This window comes from Myxine glutinosa, chromosome 6 (genome assembly GCF_964187855.1).
Source record: "Myxine glutinosa chromosome 6, kmMyxGlut1.1, whole genome shotgun sequence".
Taxonomy (NCBI): domain Eukaryota; kingdom Metazoa; phylum Chordata; class Myxini; order Myxiniformes; family Myxinidae; genus Myxine; species Myxine glutinosa.
This window is the reverse complement of record NC_136266.1, coordinates 169875842-169903231: the sequence shown is the minus strand read 5'-3', so window position 1 is coordinate 169903231 and position 27390 is coordinate 169875842. Positions and strand designations below refer to the sequence as shown.

General features: G+C 50.9%; 1 protein-coding gene across 2 annotated transcripts in view; it reads left to right on the top strand.

Annotated features, from left to right (window-relative positions):
* The first annotated feature begins 244 nt into the window (after positions 1-244).
* The window catches only part of LOC137412687 (ras-related protein Rab-39B-like), a 53367-nt gene continuing 26221 nt past the window's right edge, over positions 245-27390 (top strand). The window contains exons 1-3 of one of the 2 annotated variants that reach the window (XM_068097973.2): positions 245-412; positions 17536-17645; positions 24965-25071. In XM_068097973.2, coding sequence (XP_067954074.1) covers positions 24967-25071 — 105 coding nt within the window. In that variant the 5' untranslated portion in view covers positions 245-412; positions 17536-17645; positions 24965-24966. Of the gene's footprint in view, positions 413-17535; positions 17646-24933; positions 25072-27390 lie in introns of those variants that run through there. The other variant, XM_078780876.1, reaches the window with a different exon arrangement.

Below are 27390 nucleotides of genomic sequence, written 5' to 3'. Positions count from 1 at the left end.
ACGGTGTACGGTAACGTAATTCCACATCGTTTGAGTGTTATAAATGAGGATAATAAATAAATAAATCATTCATTGAGCATGATTCCTTTATTCCTTTAACACACCATCCCACTTCCTAAAATGCCGTACTTTATTCATTCGAGGCAAAGAAAAAACATTTTTAACGAAAAATGTATAAATGTTGCATTGCACGAAATGACGTCGGACAACACTGTTCTCTCCGTGCTGACGTCACGCGAGCCGCACTGGAGGGACGGTTTCAGCACCAAGGAGGAAGAGAGCGGATCTCGCTTTATCTTTCGTTCTCGCTCGGTCCGTTTGTCCATCCTCACGCTGTCCGCCAGTCCTCTCTTGCTGTCCTTCTGTCTTTGTATCCCCTCTCATTCCCCGTTTGAGTCTCTCTTTTTACAAGGTACGCTAAAAGCACCGATTCACTTAATGACACAGCATCGTCATGTGATTACATGATATCACATTGGCAGACACGCCGGTAAATAAAATCGCAGGAGTGCAACAGTGTTTATTGAAAAGGTGTATATATGTATATATGTGTGTGTGTGTGTGTATTCATATGTGTGCATGCAACATATATATATGTATGTATATATATATATATATAATTATATATATATATATATATATATATATATATATATAATTATATATACGTATATATATATATATATATATATATATATATATATATATATATATATATATATATATGTGTGTGTGTGTGTGTGCATACAATATATATGTGTGTGTGTGCATACAATATATATGTGTGGTGTGTGCATACAATATATATGTGTGTATATATATATATATATATACAGTATATGTGTGTGCATACAATATATATGTGTGTATATATATATATATATATATATATATATACAGTATATGTGTGTGCATACAATATATATGTGTGTATATATATATATATATACAGTATATGTGTGTATATATATATATATATATATATATATATATATATATATATATGTATATATGTATATATATATATATATATGTATATATGTATATATATATATATATATATATATATATATATATATATATATATGTATATATATATATATATATATATATATATATATATACATATATATATGTGTGTGCATGCAATATATATATATATATATATATATATATATATATACATATATATATGTGTGTGCATGCAATATATATATATATATATATATATATATATATATATATGTACATATATACATATACATATATTATTGTTTAGTATATAATTTTGATGTTCCCCACCCGTTACAGTAATTTTACACATTTATTTGAATCTCTAATATACCGCATCGATTTGCTATAATATTGTTATGTCGGTGGGGTAGAGATACTTTAGACCAGGTAGATTTGTGTTGGTAACATGCTCCGACTGTCGTGAAGAAGAAGAAGAACCACCACCATGTAATAAGTAGAGGAAATGTCTAGCCCGAATGTCGGATTAAGGTGTATCTTTGTCCCCATTACAAGGAATGGGGCATGTTAACTAGTATAGGAATTATGTTAACTACTAACTTGTTAGTCAAACCTCCGTGATCTATCCTTTGTCCTTTATGACACCGCACCATAGACACTAGTTAGCATTGCCATTAAACGGCACGAAATAACAATAAAAAACCAACCGGAAGCCAGGCATCAAACACTAGGGCTGACAAACCCGACTTGGCAGGCATACATAGCTCAGGCAGGCCGAGAGCCACGCCCAGGACAGTGATTGGGCGGGAGTTGACCAACGGGAAGGCCGGGGTAGGAAGGGACTCGCTGATTGGTGAAGGAAGGACTCGGAGGAAGCAACTCGTTGATTGGCAAGGTTCAACTGATGATGTCAGAAGGGGCCTGCGTGTGGATTGGTGGAGAGCTGAGCATGCAGTGGTGATCTGCTGGCATTGGTGGAGAGGCACAGATGACGTCACGAGACGGTCCAATAAAAGGACAATCGGACCAACATTTTCTCTCTTGCCTTCTCTTGCTCTCTCTTGCCTTCTTCTTGCCTTTTCTCTCTCTTGCATTTGAGTCCCGTGGGTCGTGTAAAAACGACCGCTGGTCCTGAGCGAAAGCAATAAAAAAACATGAAAAGTAAATTAAAGCCGTTTAAAAAGCGTAGTGCACGGGCATGTAGAGAGAGGAGTGTGGGACTGTGGGGAGTGGGGGAGAAGGGAGAATGGGGGGGGGGGGGGGGGGAAGGGGAGGGAGAGAGAGGGGGATATGGAAGATTTGGTGGAAGGGGAAATAAGTTTTCTTCTGTATCCATCCTGTCCAATCCATTCCTCCCTAGCCCATTTTTTGTCCAATTCTCCCTTTATTTTGTTCTTCAACACCACTTGGTTCCCACCCTCTCACTACTGTTTCTTATGTCCTGTTGCATCCTGCTCTGTTTCGTGTTCCAGCTCTTCCACAAGCTTTGACTGTATAGGAAAAAAGTCATAGGTTGGCAACTATTGTACATACTTGATGGACCAAATGCTCTCTTTCTGTGTTGACGTTCCTTGGAATACAAGTCATCTATTATATATTGTAAACCATGCGTCTGCCAGTGGGTTTGTCCGTCTCCCGTTTATGGCGGCCGCTTCCCGAACTGCGTTTGAAAAGCTCAATATTCACTTTTGAAATGACAGGAGTACAGGCATGAGTTATGTTGATGCCGGATTTTATTTCACAACCAAGATATTTTGCCCTCTTTTTGGACAAATCAAACCTCCGCGGCCCGATGTTGCACCACCATTTTGTGGTGGGCGGTATAAGTACTGTATATGAGAGCCTTGTTTCTGAGTGAAACCAAGAGTGCAACACAATTGATATTTTTAAAGCCAATGAAATATTATTTAATTTGATAGATTAACTCAAACTTTTCCCATCGCTTGGGACGGGTACTCCACCTAGTACACGAATAAGACGATGCTGAGTTGCAGTTTAGGAGATGGAGGCTTTATTGATACCTTCTCACATGCCACGTCCTCATGTTATAAATCCATATATAGCATGATTCCTGGAAGTATTATGAAGCCGATTTGTGTTCCACAGTGTTAAAATATATAATTAAATATAAATAAAGGTTTAATGCGTTTAAACCCTAATCAGGCCGGGTTATTTTGGACCTTCTTAAAGCCGGGAGGGGGGGGGGGGAATTGTGGGGAGGGGGAATGTGGGGGTGGGGAGTTCCACTTAGGGTTCCACTACCTCCCAAGGCTCTTGTGTGCACTTTTTGAAGAACATTTAAACAGAGGAAAAGAACACAAAAACACACAGCCAGGAGTTCAGGAGAAAAACAACTGGAGGGCAGGGAAAACAAACATCTGTCTACAAGTAACATTGTAGCGACGCAGGTCTAACCTCACAATTAGTATTACGTTATGCTTATTGTAACCAAAAATCAAGGGGTAACTGAACTATGCTAAGCAGTTTTACCCCACAAAGGGTCATCCCCCACAACAGTACCTTTCTTTCATGATGGAAGATGCATATTGTTCAGTCTTCAAATATACATACACCAGAGGCCTGAGGCCTAAGCCCCTAGGCCTGAAGCCTGATGCCAATAAGTAACAATCAAAATGATGGATGTATGATGTCCTTTTTGTTTTCAGGTTACAATTGTGGGTGGAGTCAGAGCAGTAAGCCAAGCTCTGCCCTGAATGGATAAAGTTTCAGACTGGCAGAGATTATTATATAGATTGCCGATGGCTGAACAAGGCAGAACGTTTTTTCGTGTTATCCACGTGTAACGGCATGAACAGCATGACGAATAGAGATCAGGAGAAACAAAACTCAGTCTGAATTTCCGTTTCAATGCCGTTGAGTTGTTACACACAGGACAACCTTTGAGATAACCTGAAACCCTATTTAATTGGAGACTCATCCAATGTAGCCATGTTTAATCTGTGGCTAATATAATTTTCTGTTACATATAACATCTACTACTCTTCTTCACTTTAATTCCAACAGTTTGGGGTCGCCCACTTGGATCCGCCTTCTCCATCCCCCTCTGTCCTCCGTATCTTCCCAGGCTAACACAACACCGTTGGTCCAACGAAAGTGCTGACGTTGCTCCAACGTTGGCCCAACGGTGTTGTGTTACCTGGGTCCTCTCTCAATCCCACACTCTCCAAATCTTTCCACTACCTCCCACCACATTAATATCAGTCTTCCCCTTGATCTTTTCCCTCTAATCGGCTCATTCCATGCTTTCTTGATTGGTCCTTCATCATTTTTTTAAATCACGTGTGCAACCCACTTCACCCTAGTCTCTCTAATCCTTTCTGTGATACAACTCCAGCTCTTTTTACTATCTCATCATTCCTCAACCGCTCTCTTTGTGATGCTGAGAATCCACCGAAGTATTCTCCTCTCTGTCTTCTGCAGGAATTCCTCTTTTTTTTTGTTTTTTTTGTATACTGAATCGAGGCTCGTGAAAGAGCTGACATTTACTTCACAAACAAATCAACCAGACAAACAAAATATATAAAAAGAGGGAGCGGAAGACAAGAGAATGGGAAGCACACAAACACTTGAGAGCACACAACATTTAAGAGCAGGGAGATGTGTGGGAGGGAGAGGGCTTGGGGGGAGGAGGCGTGGGAAGGGGGGGGGGGGAGGAGTATAAAACACAAGGACACCAAGGACTTCCAGGACAGAAGTAGGTATTTCAAAAAGTGGAATTGGGGTGAAATTATCGGGGATAGAAAAGATCACGGTTTTGGATGGGGGAAGATAAGAGATGGTGGTGAACAGCTGTTTTAAAGACCTGGAGGGAGGAGTGGGATTGAAGAGAGTGAGGGAGTTTGTTCCAGAGGCGAGAGAAAAGAGGAATGAAGGAGTGAAGGTGAGCAGAGAGTCTTGATTTTGGCAGTTTAACCATAAGAGGGTTGCAGGCAGATCTTGTGCGACCTGTAGGAATATTTGCGGGATAGAGCCCAGAGAGAGTTGGGGGGGCAAGGCCAGAAAGGAGTCGGTAGAAGACGGAAAGACCACCAACCTGCCTGCGGTGAGTGAGTGAGAGGCCCTTGGAGTTAGCTTCATCGCGGGAGATTCCAATGATTCTGAATGCTTTGCTTTCAACAGCGTGAAGACGAGCTAGGTGTGAGGCAGGAGCACCAGCCCAGAGGGGAGAGCAGTATTCCATTGAGCTGCGGATGAAAGCCTTGTACGTGGTGAGGAGCTCAGGTGTGCCAAGGAAGGACTTCGCACGACGGAGGATGCGCAGTCGGCGACTGGGTTTGGAGCCCAGATTTGAAATGTGGTTTTCCCAGGAAAGATCATGGCAGATAGTGAGACCCAAAAGTTTGAGTGACAGAACTTCTTGGAGAGGATTATTCAGAAAGTAGATGGGAGGGTTGTCCAGTCGGTCTTTTCGGAGAGACATCGTAAGAGTGTGAGATTTGTCAGGATTGAAAGACATGTTCCACTTGTTTGCCCAGTCTGTGATTTTGTCCAGGTCTGCAGAGAGTGAGGAGGCTGCAGACTGCCAATCTGAGGGATGAAGAATGGAGCGACAGAGAGTAGAGTCATCAGCAAAGAGATAGAGAGGATTTTCAAGAGAGTCGGAGAGATCATTGATGAAGACCAGAAAAAGCACAGGGCCCAGAACACTGCCTTGGGGAACTCCAGCCTGAACAGGAAGAGGAGATGAGAGAAACCCATTCAGGGCCACACGTTGACTACGGCTAGAGAGGAAGTCCGCCAGGCATGCGTGGAGATTTCCATGGATACCAACAGAGGAGAGTTTGGTGAGCAGAGCGGGGTGCCAGACCGTATCGAAGGCACGTGATATGTCAAGGGAGACAGCTCTAATTTCCTGTTTGGCATTGAGGACCTCCATCCATTGCTGAGAAAGCAGTAGCAGCATGTCCAGAGTAGAGTGACCAGGTCTGAAACCAAATTGATGATCAGAGATCAAGCCATTGGAGAAGAGGAAAGATTTCATATCTGAAGCAATGATGGATTCCATGACTTTACTGATAATTGAGAGAAGGCTGATTGGTCTGTAGTTGCTGGGATCTGTTTTTGCACCTTTTTTGTGCAAGCGGTGATGTTGGCAGATTTCCAAGCAGATGGCAGATGACCTTGAGCAAAAGAGAGTGTGAAGAGAACAGAGAGAGGGAGTGAAAGAGCGGAAGAACAAGATTTTAGGACCCGTGGGCTGATGCCGTCAGGTCCAGTTGCAGAATCAGAGTCGAGGGTTGACAGAAACTTTTCCACCTTGTCAGGAGGAAAGGACACAGAGTCCAGGAGCAGCTGGGTACGACTGGGTACGGTGGGTACAGAGAGGGATGGTTTGGGACACAAGATTTAGAGGCAAACACAGAGTTGAGGCATTCAGCTTTTTCACGCGCGGAGTCAGCCGTGTGGCCGTTTGAGGTGAGGGAGGGGATGGAGGGGGATCAAACGCCAGAAACAGATTTGACCAGACACCACCAGGATTTGGAAGAGGGAGACAGATAAGAGAGTTCTGTCCTGAGAACGGAGAGATATTGTTTCCTGGCTCTCCTGAGGGTGGACACACACTTGTTTCGGGCTTTGTGAAAGGAAATGAGATTTCCTGCCATTCGATTTGCTTTCCAGGAGACGAAAGCAAGTTGTTTCTGGGCAATAGCCTCACCACAAGATTCCGTGTACCATGGACGGGAGGAAGGGTATGACAACTGAAGACGAGATGGGATAAATCTGTGCATGAGAGAGAGCAGTTTACTTTGGAAGAATTCCCAGGATGAGTTGATGTCAGAGGCGGTAGAGATGGGAGACCAGTCCAGATGATTGATGGCTGCTTGAAGACCATGCCAGTTGGCCTGAGTGAAATGCCAGCCTCGTCGATGCTGAGGAGGCTCTCTGAGAATGGTCAGAGAGATGTCCACTTTAACAAGCACATGGTCAGATGAGCCGATTGGAGCAGAAGAAGAGCAGCAGACATTTTCAGGGAAGTTAGTCATAACCAAGTCCAGAAGAGAAGATGCTCCGTTGATTGAGATCCAGGTCGGGAAATTGACAGATTGCGTCAGTCCCAGTGAGTCACAGAAGTCCTTTGCTGAAGAGCCATGGCTGGTGAGAGAGGTACCCACACCCAGCCAACTGGCATGGTGACAATTGAAATCACCACATATGAGGAAGAGAGAGTTGGGATGGGTATATAGAAGTTGGTCCATGTTATCAGACAGCGAGATGTAGATGGAGTCATCACTGTTTGGTGGACGGTACAACACACATATGAACAAAAGGTGGGAGTGAAGGGGAAGCCATAGCCAAAGGTATTCCTGGGGGTGAGGTGGAGAGAGGGCAGTGCAGGGCGAGTGAGAAAGAGAGTTTTTTTTATAAAGATAGCAACCCCCCCCCTCCAGGACGAGGCTCAGGTCTATCATACCGGAGGAGGGAGTAACCTGGGAGAGATACCAAGGAATCAGAGACATCATGAAGGAGGAAAGTTTCTGTTAAGCAGATCACGTCTGGTTTGTCAGAAGCAACCTGTATGGAGAGATCAGTCAAGTTTGAGCGAAGGCCCCGGATGTTTGAGGTCTTCCCCTTTTCTCAAAATCCATGTTTCTGCACTTTCTGCACTTTCTGCACTGTCTTGTACATTTTGATCTTCAATCTTCTTGGTATCCTTCCATCACAGATGACTACACTGACCTCCTTCCATTCTGCCCTTGCTGCCTTTACTCTATCCTGGATATCTGCTTCCCAATCTCCCGCTTCCTCTAGTTGTCCGCTCTCCACCCCTTACATCTACAATCTTCACTCTCTCTATACCAGTCTTACACCATTACCTCTATATTTTTAGCATTAACCTTCAATCCCTGCCACATGCAAGCTATCTGGCCATTCCAGCACTCTTCTATGCAACTCTTCCTTTGACTTTTGAATTACAAACAATCAATGAACAAAGAGCACCAATGAATCTAATGAGCAATCGATGCAATTAATAAATAATCAGTTGTGGTGCTGGGCACACACGTTAAACAAAGGTAGGCCACAACGCTTTAGGTTAGGTCGAGCTCTTTATTCGATGCTCACTCGTCAGCACTGCCGTGCTCGGGGCTGCGAGCCCGCGTGTATATCCGGAGGCCACGCCTCACCTGGGGCGTGGCCGAGACCCACTGGTGCGCGGATTTATGTCACTGCGCCAGCGAGCCATCGTGTCCGCCACACGCGCCCCCCCAGAATTCCCGCGCACCTGAAGGGTCAGCTTGCGGGGCAACCGGATGACCCGGCCGAAGCGCCCCCTGGCGGCTGGGGGTGTCTGGGGTGCCGGGATGCCATCTGGGATGGGTGCAGGGCAGGGGGGTGGCGTGACGGCGGGGTTGGGCGGTGCCGGGGGTCCGCCCGCCGGGGGGCGGCCCCAACGCGGGGGCAGAGCCGCTGGCGGGGGGTGGTCCAAGTCGAGGTGGGCCGGCTTGAGGTGGTCCATGGAGACGCGGTCAGGAGTACTGCCGATGTCCAGGGTGAAATGCTTCGCCCCGGTCTCCAGCACGCGGAAGGGCCCGTCGTACGGGGTCGCAGCGGTGTCCGGTGGGCGTCGTGGCGGGTGAACACGTACTCCGCCGTGCGAAGCTCCGGGGCGACGTGCGTTGGTGGGCAACCGTGGTGCGCCGTCGGCACCGGGGCGAACCTCCGGGCGGTCTCCTGCAGGGCGGAGCGCTGCTGCGCTGCGGACCATGGTGCTGTGGAGTCGGGGAGGAACTCGCCCGGCACCCGCAGCGGTTGTCCGAAGACCAACTCCGCCGCGGATGCGCGCAGGTCGTCCTTGGGCGCCGTCCTGAGGCCCGGCAGGACCCAGGGGAGCCTGTCGACCCAGCCGCCGTCGCGGAGGCTGGCCCGGAGCGCGGCCTTCATGGCGCGATGGAAGCGCTCGCACAGGCCGTTGGCCTGGGGGTGGTAGGCCGTGGTGCGGTGCAGCTGGATGCCGAGCCCCCGCGCTACAGCCCCACAGAGCTCCGAGGTGAACTGGGGGCCGCGGTCGGACGAGATGTCCGAGGGGGTGCCGAACCGGGCAACCCAAGTGGCGATGAACGCCTGCGCGACGTCTGCCACTGTCGTTGCTGCCAAAGGCACGGCCACCGGCCACCGGGTGGTGCGGTCCACCATGGTGAGGACGTGGGTGAAACCCCGCGAGGGGGGCAGAGGTCCCACGAAGTCCACGTGAACGTGGTCAAACCGACGTTCGGGCACAGTAAACGGGGCCAACGGGGCCTGGGTGTGGCGGTGAACCTTCGCGCGCTGGCACGCGAGGCACGTCCTGGCCCAATCGCGGACGGCCTTCCGGAGGCCATGCCAGACGAACTTGTCGGCGACCAGCTTCTGGGAGGCCTTCGTGCCCGGGTGGGACAGGCCGTGGATGGCGTCGAAAACCCGGCGCTGCCAGCCAGCCGGCACGATGGGGCGAGGCCGGCCGAGGGAGACGTCGCACAAGAGGGCTGTGCCCGCGCCGTCGAACCGCACCTCAGGTAACGCGGAGGCCCGTGACGGCGGTCCGAAAAGCCTGGACGGCAGTGTCGGCGGACTGGTCCGCCGCCATCCGAGCATAGTCGATCCCAAGGTGGACCGCGTGGGCGACAGACCGGGAAAGGCAATCCGCCACTGGGTTGTCCTTCCCCGCGACGTGCCGGATGTCCGTCGTGTACTCGGACACGGCCGAGAGGTGACGCTGCTGCCGGGCCGAACAAGGCTCGGCGACCTTGGCCATCCCGAAGACCAGGGGCTTGTGGTCGACGAAGGCCGCGAACGGGCGGCCCTCGAGCAGATGGCGGAAGTGCCGGACCGCCAGGTGGAGCCCAAGCAGCTCGCGGTCGAAGGTACTGTACCGCCGTTCGTGCGGGCGGAGCTGCCGGCTAAAAAACGCCAGCGGCTGCCAAGCTCCCTTCACCCATTGCTCGTGCACCGCGCCCACCACGTAGTCCGATGCGTCGGTGGTGAGGGCGATCGGTGCATCGGGCGCCGGGTGCGTGAGCATGGTGGCGTTAGCCAAGGAGAGCTTCGCACCCGCGAACGCCACGTCCATCTGCTCGGTCCAGGCAATGTCGCCTTTGCCCGGCTTCCCCCGGACGGCCTCGTGCAGGGGGCGCAGGAGCTGGGCGATGCGGGGCAGGAAACGGTGATAAAAGTTCACCATGCCCAGGAACTCCTGGAGCCCTTTGATCGTGTGGGGGCGCGGAAAACCCCTGACCGCCTCCACCTTGGCCGGTAAGGGGATGGCCCCGTGCCTGATGACGCGGTGCCCCAAAAAGTCGATTTCGGTGACGCCGAACCGGCACTTGGCGGGGTTGATGATCAGGCCATGCCGGCCCACGCGTTCGAAGAGCATGCGGAGATGGCGGAGGTGCTCCTCACGGGACGCGCTTGCAACGAGGATGTCATCCAGGTAGACGTACACGAAGTCCAAGTTGCGCAAGACGCTGTCCATAAGCCGCTGGAACGCCTGGGCCGCATTCTTCAACCCGAAGGGCATCCGCAGAAACTCGAAGAGGCCGAATGGTGTGATGACGGCCGTCTTCGGTATGTCCTCCGGCCTGATGGGGACCTGGTGGTATCTGCGGATGAGGTCCACCTTGGAGAAGAGGGACATTTTCACCAACCGGGTGGAAAGGTCCTGGATGTGAGGGACCGGGTAGCGGTCGGGGGTGGTGGCATCGTTGAGGTGGCGGTAGTCTCCGCACGACCGCCATCCGCCGCCGGTCTTGGGCACAATGTGCAACGGCGATGCCCATGCGCTGTTGGAGCGCCGGACGATGCCCAGTCGCTCCAGCGTGGCGAACTCCTCCTGCACCATGGCGAGCTTCGCCGGGTCGAGGCGGCGCGCCCGGGCGTAGACCGGTGGCCCGACGGTGGGGATGTGATGCTCCACCCCGTGCTTGACGGCCACCGCCAAGAAGGTGGGCCGCGTGAGGGCCGGGAAACTGGCGAGGAGGCGGGTAAACACGTCCGCTGCCGGAAGCGTGCAGACCAACCTCGCCGGGACCGAACCGCTCAGCAAGCCACTTGGCGAGCCGCTCGGTGAGCCGCCCAGGGAGCTGCTCAATGAACTGCTCAGCGCGCAAGCAAGCGAGCTGAAGGTTTCGGCTTGGACAAGGCGTCTGTGCCTCACGTCCACCAACAGCCCATGCGCACAGAGGAAGTCCGCTCCGAGTAGGCCCATGGGGACACTAGCGGTAACGAACGACCACTGAAAGCGCTGCCCCCCGAACGGCAGTGAGAGACAACGCTTCCCGAACGTGCGGATGGGCGTGCCGTTGGCGGCAAGCAAAGCAGGGTCCCGGCCCTCAGCTTGCTTGTCGGACGCGGAGGCAGGGAGGAGCTGGGCGATGCAGGGCAGGACCCACAGGAAGCGACGACCCGAGGAGGTGTCTGTTATGAACAGAAGGCTGCCCGTATGGCCGACGCTCATGGCAGGAAGCGAGCGCCGGCCTGGCCGTTTCCCGACCTGCCAAAAGTACAAGGCGGGCGGCAGGACCTGGCCTTGTAGCCGAACCTGGTATGGAAGTGGCACCAGGTCTGGCCCGGTGGTGGTTGTTGCGCCAGTTGTGACGACGATGGGGGGCGGGGTGTGGCGGCGGCCACGCGCGGATCCGAACAACCTGCGCCGTGTTCGGGAGGATCCGAACGCCATGCCACGTGGCGATCCGAACCACTCGCGCCGTGCGCGGCGCCGGGATCCACGACAGCCATGCTATATGCCGGCCGTGCGTCGTGGGCTGCGAAAAACTTGTCCGCCTCCCTGGCCAGGGCGCGCGGTTCCGTAATGGTCGAACCGGCCAGCGCGAGCCGTACCTGTACAGGTAGCTGGCGGAGGAAGAGAGCACGGAAAAGGAAATCCGCGCGGCCGTCGCCGAGCAGGGACAGCATGTAATCCATGCGGGCGGACGGTCGTGTGTCGCCGAGGACGGGAAGGTCCAAAAGACGGTCAGCGCGGTCGGCCTCTGTGAGGCCAAACGTGTCGAGGAGAAGTCGCTTGAGCGCCGCGTACTTGCCCTCGTCCGGCGGGTGCCGGAGGAAGGACACGACTCGGGCGGCCGTGCCGGATCCAAGGGCAGCAACCACGTAAAAGAACCTCGTGTCGTCCGCCATGACGCCCCGGAGCTGGAATTGGGCCTCGGCCTGTAGAAACCAGGTGTCGGCCTGCGCTTCCCAGAACTCCGGGAGCTTTATCGCGACAGCGTTGATGGCCATGGCGCGTTCGGGAGACAGCAACGGCTGAACCAGTGGGGGTCACCAGTGTCGTGCTGGGCACACACGTTAAACAAAGGTAGGCCACAACGCTTTAGGTTAGGTCGAGCTCTTTATTCGATGCTCCCTCTTCAGCACTGCCGTGCTCGGGGCTGCGAGCCCGCGTGTATATCCGGAGGCCACGCCTCACCTGGGGCGTGGCTGAGACCCACTGGTGCGCGGAATTATGTCACTGCGCCAGCGAGCCATCGTGTCCGCCACACAGTGAAATTAAGGAACAGTTTATATGAATTTGTCATGTACGCTGAACTTCGATTTTGAAACACCTTAATGTGAAATATCTCTTTCTTACCCCCCAACTGCCACCTGGAGGGTTGTAGTATTTGTTTTTATGTTAACACATTGAAAATGAAAGTACATTTGGTGCTCAATCAATCAATCAATCAATCAATCAATTCGGTTTTATTAGAATAAATTAAAAAAAGAAATAATGTACATGACTGTAGTCCAAGGACTAATAATGTCAAGTTTACAATATAAATAATTTCACATAGTAACAAATACATTGTACAGACAGAAAAAGAAATCGATTATCTATTTGCATTGGTGAATCAATAAAAACAAAAGAAATTCGTTTAAAAGGTTGAAATGCTTCGGTCAACATATAAATGCCAATAATTACATTCAAAATATCTAAATATTTGTATTAAATATCCTACACCGACTTAAAAATAGTATAAAAAATAGTGAAATAGTATACTCACCGAGTACATGTAGATTTAACTGCAAATCCTTGAGTTTTTAGAGTTTCTTGGCTACGACAAGAGTTGGTTTATAATCATTACATCATTGAAACAGAAGGAGCAATCAAAGATTGCAGACCCTTGCCCGGATTTGTTTTGCGTGGTTTTACAGTACGTATTTTGTAGACGTACTCACATTCTAATTGTGCATACTTTATATAGGTACTTGGTTGAAAAATGATGACGTGTACTGCTGGCTACCACTAGATGGCGTATGTGGCCTACGTTAGCACATTATGTGCGGGCAAACAGACAAATGGACCCAAATGCAATACTCTCTCCTCTGGCGAGGGTAATAACAAAATACACATGAAACAAAAAGTTGATAAAGCAAAATAACAGACAATTCGGCTGCACTAACATTTTACACAAAATGGCTAAACCGCAGGATGACAGCAGTGTCACGTGGTCTCTTTGTACAAACCTATTTACAAACTTATTTACGATGCAACAAAATGTAATTGTAAGTCAATAGAGGATGGAAGATGTTGCTAATGGCTGCTGGTTGCATCATTGCTGTGAGCATGGCTGTGCCGCTGATGCAGTGCCCCCTGTTTGCAGTAGCTGGTACTCATTTTGTGAACCTTAGAAGGATCACAGGCTCAGTCAACCCACTTGGTGTTATTTAACAGCACGACAGTGGCTCGAACTCAAGACCCCAAAGATCAAAGATCGGACCATCAATTCAACGGGCTCGGGACTTTACTATATACAGTACACGTTGCATTCGGGGTGACCTACAGCTCTTATACGAGGGTAAATCAAAAGGTAAAGGCAATACGTGTGCAAAAAAATTGCCTTTACTTTTTGATTTACCCTCGTACTTCCTTGATTGAATATTGTCATTTTTTACCGCAACGTTATCATATAACTAGCAAAAGTATCCATCCCCGGTGACGGGGGAGGTTTAAGCTAACCTATCAATTTAAATTATTTCAGAAACTTAAAAAAGATTAATTGAGCTGCACTGTTGGTTTCACTCAGAGCCAAAGCTCTGAGCTTCTTATACCGCTCACCACGAAATGGTTGTGCAACATCGGGCGGCGGCGGTTGAATTTGTCTAAAAAGAGGGCAAAATATAGCTGTTGTAAATTGTGTGTTGCTTCATGAAGATCTGTATTAAATTTACATTAATCCAGATGTCCAAGTTGATTTTAAAGATTACTGGAAGAGACAATAAAAAAGTGAATGTTGAGCTTTGCTTTCGTACGCAGCTTTTCAAATGCAACGAGGAGAGCGGCTGCCGTAAATTGGCGACAGACAAACGCACGGAAAGACACCATGATTCGCGATGTATCATACATTCAATCAGAGTAAGGCTGTATTTTGGCCAAAAACTGTGTTTGGCTTTTATTATCCAGCACACTCGGATTGACATCCGCCCTCATCGCTTGACCAACTATTAATCTGGGAAGGTGATCCGGACTACTTTTGACGTCGACTGTTGAGTGGGTGCTCCGTCGTATGGTAACGTGTTCATTGTCCTCATCACTAGCAGTAAGTGTCATTGGTTATGATCTGGTTCAGGCATGCGACTGCCTGGGCCACTAGAGGATTCGTTATCCTGAGGCTGCTCTGCTACCTCTCGATGGATTCCCTTGGCATGTCTCTTTGTGTAGTTTCTACTACAGCGTCTGGGTTACAGCTTCCTGTGTCTGAAGCTCAACCAGACTCACTACAATTAACAGCGACGGGACCCCAAGACAAATCCACCACTGGATCTATGTCTTTGTGTAGATTCCACGTCCACATCCACATCCACATGCCCCCCTCATCCTTGTGAGCAACTTCTTCAGGAACAGTCGTCGTTCCTTCCCATGTGACTGACTCACCCTTCAGGTATATATCCTGAACCGTCTTGAATCTAGCATCCTTGATCCATGTACAGTTTTATGATAATAGTCTCCATTTAGACTCTCCACAACATAGACATTGTCGTCGTCCCCCGTCCCCCCTTCTCGATAACTCGGTATCGTTTGGAACTCCTAACAGCTCCACAATCCACATGTCCTGTATTTCATTTCCTCTTCTCGGGTGATTTCTCAAAAATATCAGAGCTCCAACAGACTGGTCATTCTGGATTGCTTGTTTTTTCACCCTGTTCCTCCTTTTCAAAGCCTCCCGATCTGTTATCTTGCTTGGCAACCGAAAGGCTTCTCGCGGCCTGTATTGGTGCTACGGTGGGCTTTCTTAACTAAGGTTGTTTGATTGGTCTCAAACCCCTGACATGGTGTTGTGTAAATGACTTATATGGGGAAGTTGTTTAATTTCGCATAGTTATTTCCTTTGTGAATGTTTAGCATAAGCAGTAAGTAATTAAATGTGATATTAGATATGCGGCACTATTATGTCGAGATAGACACTGTTGATCTATCCTCATGTGTGTGTGTGTGTGTGTGTGTGTGTGTGTGTGTGTGTGTGTGTGTGTGTGTGTGTGTGTGTGTGTGTGTGTGTGTTTAAAACCGTCATGCCTTCTGACCTTTTAATTAATGTCCTGCATTCCGTTATCTGTCATTACCTCTGCCGATGGGCGGTGGTTATGTTTTCACCCCTGTCTGTCTATCTATTTGTGAACAGGATATCTCAAAAAGTTGTGCACAGATTCGGACGAAATTTGGTGGTGATGTTGGGTATGTGACACTGATGAAATTGTTAGATTTTGCTGAAGGTTCGAATCCGGATCTGGCTCCAAGAATTTATCAAGTGATTCTTCACTATTGGGGGATAGATGGGGCTAAAACCGACATATAGCAGGATATCTCAAAAAGTTGCGGAAAGATTCGGACGAAAGTTGGTGGACAGGTTGGGTGTGTCACAAGGAAGACTTGATTCAATTTGAATGAAGATTTGAATCCGGATCCGGATCAGATAATTTTCAGTGATTCTTCACCATTGAGTGATGGGGCTAAAACTGATATATAGCATGGTATATCAAAAAGTTATGGACAGATTATGACAACTAGGTGGTTGAGTTGGTTAGGCGACAAGAGCAAGCTGATTCGATTTTGGTTCAGATTACCTGTGTTTGTGTTCGTCTGCCTGCTGCCTATTCATCGTCCTGCTCATATCCTCATCTCCTCTTCATCGTCCTCTGTCTCATCATCCTGCCCATCGTCCTGCCAATCACATCACCTGCTCTGCGGCCATCCTCCCCTACACCACTACCACAAGAGGAGTGGAGCTACCACGCTACCACCCAACTCCTCAAATTCATAAATCACGCAATTTCATCCCTTTCCCTGGCTGTGCTTGTGTCCGATATGAGGCTCCTTGGTTTTCTTTAGATTTATTTTACCTCATTGTATATAGTTATTGTTGAATTCATCTCCAGTTATTTTGTTTTGTTCGGGTATAAACCCGTTTGGTTATTAAAGCTTAAAGGTTCCCATGATTCTCCTCCGTCCCCGCGCATGAGCGTGAAGTCCGCAATAATTGACACAGTCTGAGGGAGTTAACGCCTGTTCAGTCCATCCTTTCAGAGGCGGTGTTATTCACCCTGAACACGACAACAACTCCTCAAATTAATTTATTACAAAAAATAATAGCTTACATTTGTGTGAATTATTTAATATTGAAATTTTATTTAAAAAGTGATGGCTGATTTTTCTTCATGTGGTGTGCAGAGGATTAAGACTGAAGTGAAGTGAAGTGAAGTAAGATTTACATCATACAATAAGCTAGTTTAGAGGCCAATTTAAATGTTTGCAAACAAACGTTACCATTCCACGTTTATAAACTTTTTGCAATCAGATGTCACCATTATACATCCTTTTGTGTGTTAGTCCATTATATTATCCGAGAAGGATCTGCTTAAATGGCTTCTTTAAATAAAAACAAGACCAAAAGTCGAACAGCGGCGTAGCCGGGCTTGTAAAAGATTATAAACCACAAACACACATGATTAGCTTTTTAAACAGTCGCTAATGCTGCTTATAACATTAAACTAAGAAATTTGAAAGAATCCCGACATCCGTGAGGTAAGTTTTACTTACAGAACTGAGCGAAGATCTACTGTAATCTAGATTATACCCCACAAGGGTTGGGGACGTACGGTTTTGTTGGAAGAGCCATAACGCCGATGCTTTCGCTATTTGATGGTCGTTTTAACAATCGGTTTGTTTGTGTTTCACACTGAATGAAAAGCGTAAAGGTAGAGCATGGCGATTGTGATTATATGACAGGTTCGACGATATGTTTGGCATAAACGGCATATAAATCAAAATGGCGGTGCGTGAAGAGTCAGCCGCTGTACCGCCGTAATGACATCAGACGTAATCACATCACCATGTCATGTGACCAGATCCTAAGCTCTGATTGGTATACGTTTGAGGGGACATACATACATAAATACATACATAGAGACGAACAAACACTGTTCTTGACGGCTCTGCCCGATGGGCTACGCCGTAAAAAGTTTACTGCTGTTACAATCACTCTTGCGCACATTCATATTCTGCATAAACGAAATGAAATCTGATGTAACTGAGGATGTTGCATAATTCATGTTTTCATCCACCATACTCTTTTACAGAGCATCGGATGTGCCGAAGCAGTTCCTTTGGAAAGGGTTACAATCCTGGGCAATCATCACTCCGACACAGGATACTTGGCTGAGAGTTCAGGAATTTGGAATTTGTTCAGGTTGTATGTACATACCAGTAGTATGAAAATGAGAGTTTTGGGATAACCCCAATTTAACATTGAAATCAATGGGGCAAAAGGGAAACGGTTTGACAACTGCTTTCTTTTACACCTCCATTTCTCCCTTGTTTTACTTAACAATATTTTTTTTTATATAAAAGGACAATATACTAGATGATTAAAATACTAAAGTTGATTTTTGATTTATTCTCATGAAGCAGATCTCACCTCCCCACACACCCTCCTCTCACTTCCCCACACACCCTCCTCTCCCCACACATCCTCCTCTCACTTCCCCACACACCCTCCTCTCCCCACACACCCTCCTCTCACTTCCCCACACACCCTCCTCTCCCCACACATCCTCCTCTCACTTCCCCACACACCCTCCTCTCCCCACACATCCTCCTCTCACTTCCCCACACACCCTCCTCTCCCCACACATCCTCCTCGCCCCTCCCCCCTCCCCACACATCCTCCTCCCCCTCCCCACATACCGTTCTGTCTTTTCCCCACACACCCTCCTCTCCCCTCCCCACGCACCCTCCTCTCTCCTCACCTCCCCATGCACCCTCCTCTCCCCTCCCCACACATCCTCCCCCGCCTCTGGCAACCCCGCCTCTGGAATAAACTCCCTCACTCTCTTGAATCTCACTCCTCCCTCCAGGTCGTCAAAACAGCTGTTCACCACCATCTCTTATGTTCCCCCATACAAAACCTCGATCTTTTCTACCCCCACTAATTCACCCAGATACACCTTTTTGAAATACCGACTTCTATCCTGGAAGTCCTAGCAGTGTCCATGTGTTTTTTTTTACCTCTCCCACTCCCACCTCCCCCCCCCCTCCTCCTCCCCCCAAGCCCTCCCTCCCACAGATATCCAGATGTCCCTGGTCTCCATCTTGTTCTCCCGCTTCCTTTGTCATGTGTTTTATGTGTAAGTTTGTCTTTTTGTGATCAATGTGATCTTTTTGTGATCTTTAGCTCTTACACGAGCCTCGATCTTCTATTGAAGAAAACAAAACAAAAAAAGATGGCACAACTTTTGGCACAGATTACCTTAAATAGACCCGGACCAACTGCGCATAAAGGACATGCTCCCCACATTTGAATTTCATTGATAATTGTTGCTTTGAGTTCTTCAATGGATTGTGGCCTTCCTCTGTAGACATTGTCCTTCAGATATTGATCCTTCAGTTGTAGCTGACATCCCCGTAAAGAAGGATATGGGCATCATCAGAAAACCAGACATTGTCAAGAAAGTTCGGGCTTTCCTCAATGTTGTTCGCAAAGCACTGGTGCGTCGTCACTCCTTTGTGTATGTGGGTTGCAATCGGTTTGTGTTTCATGCAAACGATTCTCCCATATTATATGTGGGTAGTTGGGAATTTGGGAGACAAGGCACCATTAGTTAACACCAAGCTGCCCTTCGGAATCGCGAGGCTAAATCTGGGAGGGAGGATTTGGAGCGGCACTTGGGTTTAAACCACTAACCGCCATGCAGGTAATGGGCAGGTACGGTCATGTGACCATAACAACGTATATATATATTGATATTAAAGCGCGATGCTGCGCACGCTAATGCTTACGCAAAGAGCAAGCGGACAACGCGGTTCATAAAAGAGTCTTTATTCAAAGTACTCAAACTGCAGCACTAAGCTGCTCAGGGCTGCGCGCTCCGCGTATATCGTGAGGCCACGCCTCTCTCCCTGGCGTGGCCCATCCCCACTTGGTGTGCGGGGTGATGTCACCGCGTCAGTGCTTTCGTGTCCGCCACACGCGCCCCCCCAGAATCCCCGCGCACCTGAAGGGTCAGTTTGCGGGGCAAACGGATGACCCGGCCGAAGCGCCCCCTGGCGACTGGCGGCGTCTGGGATGCAGGGATGCCATCTGGGATGCCTCCGGCAGCAGGACCGGGGGGCGGCGTGGCGGCGGGGCTGGGCGGTGCCGGGGTCCGCCCGCAGGGGGGCGGCCCCGACGCGGGGGTCGGGCCACTGGCGGTGGATGGTCCACGTCGAGGTGGGCCGGCTTGAGGCGGTCTACAGAAACGCGGTCAGGAGTACCGCCGATGTCCAGGGTGAAGTGCTTCGCCCCGGTCTCCAGCACGCGGAAAGGCCCGTCGTACGGGGGCCGCAGTGGTGTCCGGTGGGCATCGTGACGGACAAAGACGTACTCCGCCGTGCGAAGCTCCGGGGCGACGTGCGTCGGTGGGTGCCCGTAGCATGCCGTTGGCACCGGGGCGAACCTCTGGGCGGTCTCTTGCAGAGCGGAGCGCTGCTGTGCCGCGGACCATGGTGCCGTGGAGTCGGGGAGGAACTTGCCCGGCACCCGCAGCGGTTGCCCGAAGACCAACTCCGCCGCGGATGCGCGCAGGTCCTCCTTGGGCGCCGTCCGGAGGCCCAGCAGGACCCAGGGGAGCCTGTCGACCCAGCCGCCATCGCGGAGGGTGGCCCGGAGCGCGGCCTTCAATGAGCGGTGAAATCGCTCACACAGGCCGTTAGCCTGGGGGTGGTATGCCGTGGTTCGGTGCAGCCGGACCCCGAGCCCCTGCGCGACCGCCCCCCAGAGCTCCGAGGTGAAATGGGGGCCACGGTCGGACGAGATGTCTGAGGGGGCGCCGAACCGGGTGACCCAGGTGGCGATGAAAGCCTGCGCGACATCCGCCGCCGTCGTCGACGCCAAGGGCACGGCCTCCGGCCACCGGGTGGTGCGGTCCACCATGGTGAGGACATGGGTGAAACCCCGCGAGGGGGGCAGAGGTCCCACCAGGTCCACGTGGACGTGGTCAAACCGGCGTTCCAGCACCGTGAACGGGGCCAACGGGGCCTGGGTGTGCCGGTGCACCTTGGCGCGCTGGCACGCGAGGCACGTCCTGGCCCAGCCGCGGACGGCCTTCCGGAGGCCATGCCAGACGAACTTGTCGGCGATCAACCTTTGGGAGGCCCTCGCGCCCGGGTGGGACAGGCCGTGGATGGCGTCAAACACCTGGCGCTGCCAGCCCGCGGGCACGATGGGGCGAGGACGCCCGAGGGAGACGTCGCACAAGAGGGCTGCGCCTGCGCCGTCGAACGGCACCTCGGTGACACGGAGGCCCGTGACGGCGGTCCGCAAGGCCTGGACGTCGGGGTCAGCGGCCTGGTCCGCTGCCATCCGGGCATAGTCGATGCCGAGGTGGACTGCGTGGGCGACGGCCCGGGAAAGGCAATCCGCCACCGGGTTGTCCTTCCCCGCGACGTGCCGGATGTCCGTCGTGTACTCGGACACGGCCGAGAGGTGACGCTGCTGCCGGGCCGACCACGGCTCGGTGACCTTGCCCATCGCGAAGATCAGCGGCTTGTGGTCGACGAAGGCCGTGAACGCACGGCCCTCGAGCAGATGGCAGAAGTGCCTGACCGCCAAGTGAAGCCCGAGCAACTCGCGGTCGAAGGTACTGTAACGGCGTTCGGGCGGGCGAAGCTGCCGGCTAAAGAACGCCAGCGGTTGCCAAGCTCCACGCACCCATTGCTCGTGCACCGCGCCCACCGCGTAGTCCGAGGCGTCGGTGGTGAGGGCGATAGGTGCATCGGGTGCCGGGTGCGCGAGCATGGTGGCGTTAGCCAAGGCGAGCTTCGCGCCCGTGAACGCCGTGTCCATCTGCTCGGTCCAGGTAACGTCGCCTTTGCCCGGCTTACCTCGGAGAGCTTCGTGCAGGGGGCGCAGGAGCTGGGCGATACGGGGCAGGAACCGATGGTAAAAGTTCACCATGCCCAGGAACTCCTGCAGCCCTCTGATCGTGCGGGGGCGCGGAAACCCCTTCACCGCCTCCACCTTGGCCGGCAGGGGGACGGCTCCGTGCCTGGTGACACGGTGCCCCAGAAAATCGATTATGGCGGCGCCGAACCGGCACTTTGCGGGGTTCACAATCAGGCCATGCTGGCCCAGGCGTTCGAAGAGCGTGCGGAGGTGGCGTAGGTGCTCTTCGCGGGACGCGCTGGCGACGAGGATATCGTCCAGGTAGACGTAGACAAAATCCAAGTCGCGCAGGACGCTGTCCATCAGTCGCTGGAACGCCTGAGCCGCATTCTTCAGACCGAAGGGCATCCGCAGGAACTCGAAGAGTCCAAATGGCGTGATGACCGCCGTCTTCGGGACGTCCTCCGGCCTGACGGGGACCTGATGGTAGCCGCGTATGAGGTCCACCTTCGAGAAGAAGGACATGCCCGCCAAACGGGCGGAAAAGTCCTGAATGTGGGGGACGGGGTAGCGGTCGGGGGTGGTGGCGTCATTGAGACGGCGATAGTCCCCGCACGGTCGCCATCCCCCGCCGGGCTTCGGCACGATGTGCAGCGGCGACGCCCAAGCGCTCTCTGAGCGCCGAACGATGCCGAGTCGCTCCAGGGTAGCGAACGCCGCTTTTGCCACCGCCAGCTTCGTCGGCTCGAGGCGGCGTGCCCGGGCGTAGACCGGTGGCCCGACGGTGGGGATGTGATGGGCCACCCCGTGCTTGACGGCCCCCACCGAGAAGGTGGGCCGCGTGAGGGCCGGGAAGCCGGCGAGTGAATGCGTCCGCTGCCGGAAGCGTACAGACCAACGTGGCCGGAACCGAACCGTTCGGCAAACCGCTTGGCAAGCCGCTCGTTGAGCTGCTCGACGAGCTGGGCAGCGCACAAGCGAGCGAGCTGAACGTCTCGGCCTGGACAAGACGTCTGCGCTTTACGTCGACCAGGAGCCCATTAGCGCACAGGAAGTCCGCGCCAAGCAGTGCCATGGGCACGTCGGCGGTGACGAACGTCCATCGGAAAACCTGCCCTCCGAACCGCAGGGAGAGGCAGCGTTTTCCGTACGTACGGATGGGCGTCCCGTTCGCGGCAAGCAGCGCTGGGCCCCCGCCCGCGGCGTGCTTGTCTGACGTGCCGGCGGGAACGACACTCACCTGCGCTCCCGTGTCGCACAGGTAACGGTGCCCGGATGAGGTGTCCGTTATGAACAGCAGGCTGCTCGAACGGCCGGCGCTCATCGCCACTATTGAGTGCCGGCCCGGGCGTTTCCCGACCTGTTGAAGGAGCATGGCGGATGACATTGCCGAGCCTCGTGGCCAAACTTGGCGTGGAACCAGCACCAGGTGGTGGAGCTGGAGGAGCGCGGCTGGCTCCGCCAGGCCGGTGGAGTTGGCGGGTTTCCCCGCGGTGGCGGTTTTCGCCGCGGCGGTGGGCGGGGCGTGGCGGCGGTCACGAGGTGCGTATCAGCATGCTGCGTATGCTGTATAAGCTGATGCTGTGGAACAGCAGCATCAGCAGCATTAGCAGCATCAGCCACGAGGGCCGTGACGGCCACGCCGACTCTCGCCCGCGTGTCCGAAGCGGCGAAGTACTTGTCCGCCTCGGCCGCCAATGCTCGGGGTTCCGTTAGCCCGGTCCCGGCCAACGCGAGGCGAACCTGCGCTGGAAGTTGGCGACGGAAAAGCGCCCGGAATAGAGAACCGGGGGCTTCGTCACCCAACAGTGACAGCATATGGTCCATTCTGACCGACGGGCGCGTGTCGCCGAGCTCGGGGAGATCCAGGAGGCGGTCGGCCCGTGCGTCGTCCGTGAGGCCGAACGTGGCTAGGAGTAGTCGCTTGAGTGCCTCGTACTTGTGGCCGTCCGGTGGGTGGCGAAGGACGGACACAACTCGAGCGGCCGTGCCGGGCCCGAGGGAGGCGACGACGTGGCAGTAGCGCAGGTCGTCGTTGGTGAGGCGCCGAAGCTGAAATTGGGCTTCGGCTTGAACGAACCAGACTTCGGCCTGGGCCTCCCAAAATTCGGGAAGTTTAATCGCCATTGCCTTGTCGTTGGCCATTGCAATGGCGTCGTGTTCGGAAGGATCGCTACGGCAGATCCAACGTCGAGGTCACCATATGAAGCGCGATGCTGCGCACGCTAATGCTTACGCAAAGAGCAAGCGGACAACGCGGTTCATAAAAGAGTCTTTATTCAAAGTACTCAAACTGCAGCACTAAGCTGCTCAGGGCTGCGCGCTCCGCGTATATCGTGAGGCCACGCCTCTCTCCCTGGCGTGGCCCCAGGGCCCAGGCCCATCCCCACTTGGTGTGCGGGGTGATGTCACCGCGTCAGTGCTTTCGTGTCCGCCACAATATACCATATTCTTCATACAGCGTTGTTGCTGCTGAAGCAGTTTATCGGCAAGGGTTATTCTGGGTGGTTTGCCATTGCCTTCCCAGGGCAGGAGTTTGGTCATGGTGCCAGCGTTAGTTCACCTACTTCGGTAAGGTATATTAAATGGTAAGGTCTCTTCCTACAACACTTCCATTTTACCTGCGCCACCAAAGGTGGATGGAGGTTATGTTTTCACCCCTGTTTGTCTGATTGTTTGTGAACAAAATATCTCAAAGAGTTGTGAACGGATTCGGACGAAATTTGGCAGAAATGTAGCGTATGTGACAAGGACGAAACTATTAGATTTTGGTGAAGATCCACATTCGGATTCGGCTACTCGAATTTTTTAAATGATTCTTCACCATTGGGGGATTGGGCCAAAAACGATACATAGCAGGATATCTCAAAAAGTTATGGATGGATTTGGACGAAACTTGTTGGAAAGGTTGTGTGTCTGACTAGGAAGAATCGATTCAATTTTGGTGAAGATCTGGATCCGGATCCAGCTCGTAGAATATTCTAAGTGATTCTTCACCATTGGGAGATGGGGCCAAAAACGATACATAGCAGGATATCTCAAAAAGTTATGGATGGATTTGGACGAAACTTGTTGGAAAGGTTGTGTGTCTGACTAGGAAGAATCGATTCAATTTTGGTGAAGATCCGGATCCGCATCCGGCTACTCGAATTTTTGTAAGTGATTCTTCACCATTGGGGGATTGGGCCAAAAACGATACATAGCAGGATATCTCAAAAAGTTATGGATGGATTTGGACGAAACTTGTTGGAAAGGTTGTGTGTCTGACTAGGAAGAATCGATTCAATTTTGGTGAAGATCCGGATCCGGATCCAGCTCGTAGAATATTTTAAGTGATTCTTCACCATTGGAATATCGGGCCAAAAACGATACAAAGCAGGATATCTCAAAAAGTTGTCGACGGATGATTTTGATTAAATGTGATTGTTCAGTATTGTGATTTTCTGGTCTACTCTGGGATACAAAACATAAACTGTTCACCTGGCGGAGGTATGCTCTCTACCGAGTGCCGTTCTAGTTTGCAGCTTGTTGTTGAACGAGCAATCTTTGGGGAGTTTTAAAGAAAGGGAACTTCAAACAAGCATCGCTGCCTTTACGTGATTGTTCCATTGCGGTGGCTTTTCAGTAACATCATTCTATCACAACAGATATGGAGGCAATCTGGTTATACCAGTTTCGAATAATCCTGGTGGGAGACTCAACTGTGGGCAAATCTTCACTGCTTCGTCGCTTCACAGAGGGAAGGTTTGTGCAGGTGTGTTTCCCTTATTTGTATTGCAGATTCAGTAAGCTGTGCAATAAAAACAACATTGTACTTCATCACATTTCGCCACGTTTCGAAATACCTATGTCAAGGTGCTTTAGATGATTTTACCACATTCTATATTAAACTTTGAAATCCAGTGTGGTTTTAGAACTTTTTTGGAAGTTTAAAATTTGTTCAGCCTAATCAGCCATGATTCAGCAACCTGCAGCATCCACCACCTTCCATGCAAGTGCAGAAGAAACTAGAACAGCACTCAGTGGAGAGCACACCTCCGCCAGGTGAACAGTTTATGTTTTGTATCCCACCGATAGGCCGTATCTGGATTAGGACCTGAACCAGAATCTAATCAGCTTGTTCTTGTCACCGAACCAACTCATCCACCAAGTCATCCACCCGATCATCCACCCGATCCCGATCCATCCATCATCCACTCATCCACCCGATCTCTCGATCTTTTCGCCCGATTTCGCCCGATCCACTTTAGCTGCTGCTCATTCGGTCTTGTCAGACACCCAACAGGTCCACCAAGTTTCATCCGAATCCGTCCACAACCTTTTGAGATATCGTGCTATATATCGTTTTTATCCCGATCATTCAGTGATGAAGAAGCACTTAAAAAATTATCTGATCCGAATCCGGATCTTCCCAAAAATTGAAACATTTCTTCCTTGTCACATATGAAACTTGTCCCCCAAGTTTCATCCGAATCCGTCCACAACTTTTTGAGATATCTTGTTCACAGACAAACAGACGGACAGGGATGAAAACCGAACCTCCATCCACCTTCGGTGGCGGAGGAAACAAACACTTTTTGTAGAGCAGTGTCCTACTATCTTGTAATGGTGGAAAGAAGAGTAGGATTGGATTGACACTGTCAGATGATTCTACAACTGAGAGAAAAAAACCAAAATAACTTCTTCCATTAACAGCAAAGGGTAACTGGATTCTAGGAAGGGTTGAGAGCAAGGCCAACGAAATGAGTAATGCTGGAATACTGATCAAAGGTCTTGTCTGCAGCATATTTGTCTGCAGCAAGATTGAGCAAACACTGCACGTCTAGTCTTTCGGTTAATTTTGCGAAGAGTATTCCGAGCATTGGTCTCCACAACATCCAGAAGTGATAGGTTGGTCATGATGGTGCGCCAACTCACAAAAGAAACCAATATTTGAAAATCTTAGCTGCTGCTCATTTCCGCCCCACTAAAGCTGACTTTTCCGAACCGGATTTGTCATGTATTTGCGTTGTTGTGTCTTCGGCTAGGTGGTGCTGTTGTATCCCATGGAATATTTCATGTTAATTCGTTTTGTGTTGTTCCAGGCCTAACACAACCTTTCCTCGGATAGAAAATGTGAATTTGAATTTGAATTTCCCGTTCCTCCGTGTTCCTCGTTTTGCTTCCTTCTTCCCGGGTATCTTGCTTCTACCTCTTTAACATTATCCTTTTTCACTCCATAACGATTGTCATTCCCACTTGAATTTCCATTCTGTTTCTGGTTTTACACCCCCCCCCCCCCCCCCCTCTTGTCCAAACGGAATCTACATTAAATATAAACGCTTCTTCTTCCTTTTAATGCATTAAATTCATTTAAAAAATGCATTTCAACCTGTGAATCGCCTTCAGAAATGTCACAAGTGCTTTCTTTCTCCACCACGGTATATGTCTCTTCTTCTTCTTCACGAGGATTATTTTGCAGAGCTGTTTGTCAGCTAAGTGCTTGGTCCACCAACCATCCCCCGCACATACAGCACAATATTTTTACATGCCTTAAATGATCTTTTGGTCTGGCCCTCCACCCCTCCAAGTGATCTTGTCTCCCATCCCATCATCTTTATCTCTGTTTGTCAAAGTTTGGAATTTTGAATCAGAATAAGCATCCTCATAGCTTCATGTCCCCCCTTTCTGCATCCCTCCTCACCCCACCCTCTCAATGCCTCCCCTCATCCCATCCCCTAAATAATTCCCCCTCACACCACCCTCTCAAACCCTCCCCGACACCCCATACACACAAACCTTCCCACAAACCCCATACACTCAAACCTTCCCACGCACCCCACTCCACCCCTCCTCCCCCCTAAAGCCTCATCCTGCCCCCACAAACCTTAACCCTCATCCCCCATCCTGCACCCTCCCAACACCTCCACCTCCCTGTCTCTAATTGTGTGGTCCTCAATGATCCAAGGTCTCCGCTCTAACCTGACATCTCTCAATCTAGGCCACTGCCGTTAAACCAGACATCATCGGTTCAACATAATCCTTCCTCCCACAAGATGTCCCTGACTCCTTAGTGTCTTTCCCCGGTTATTGT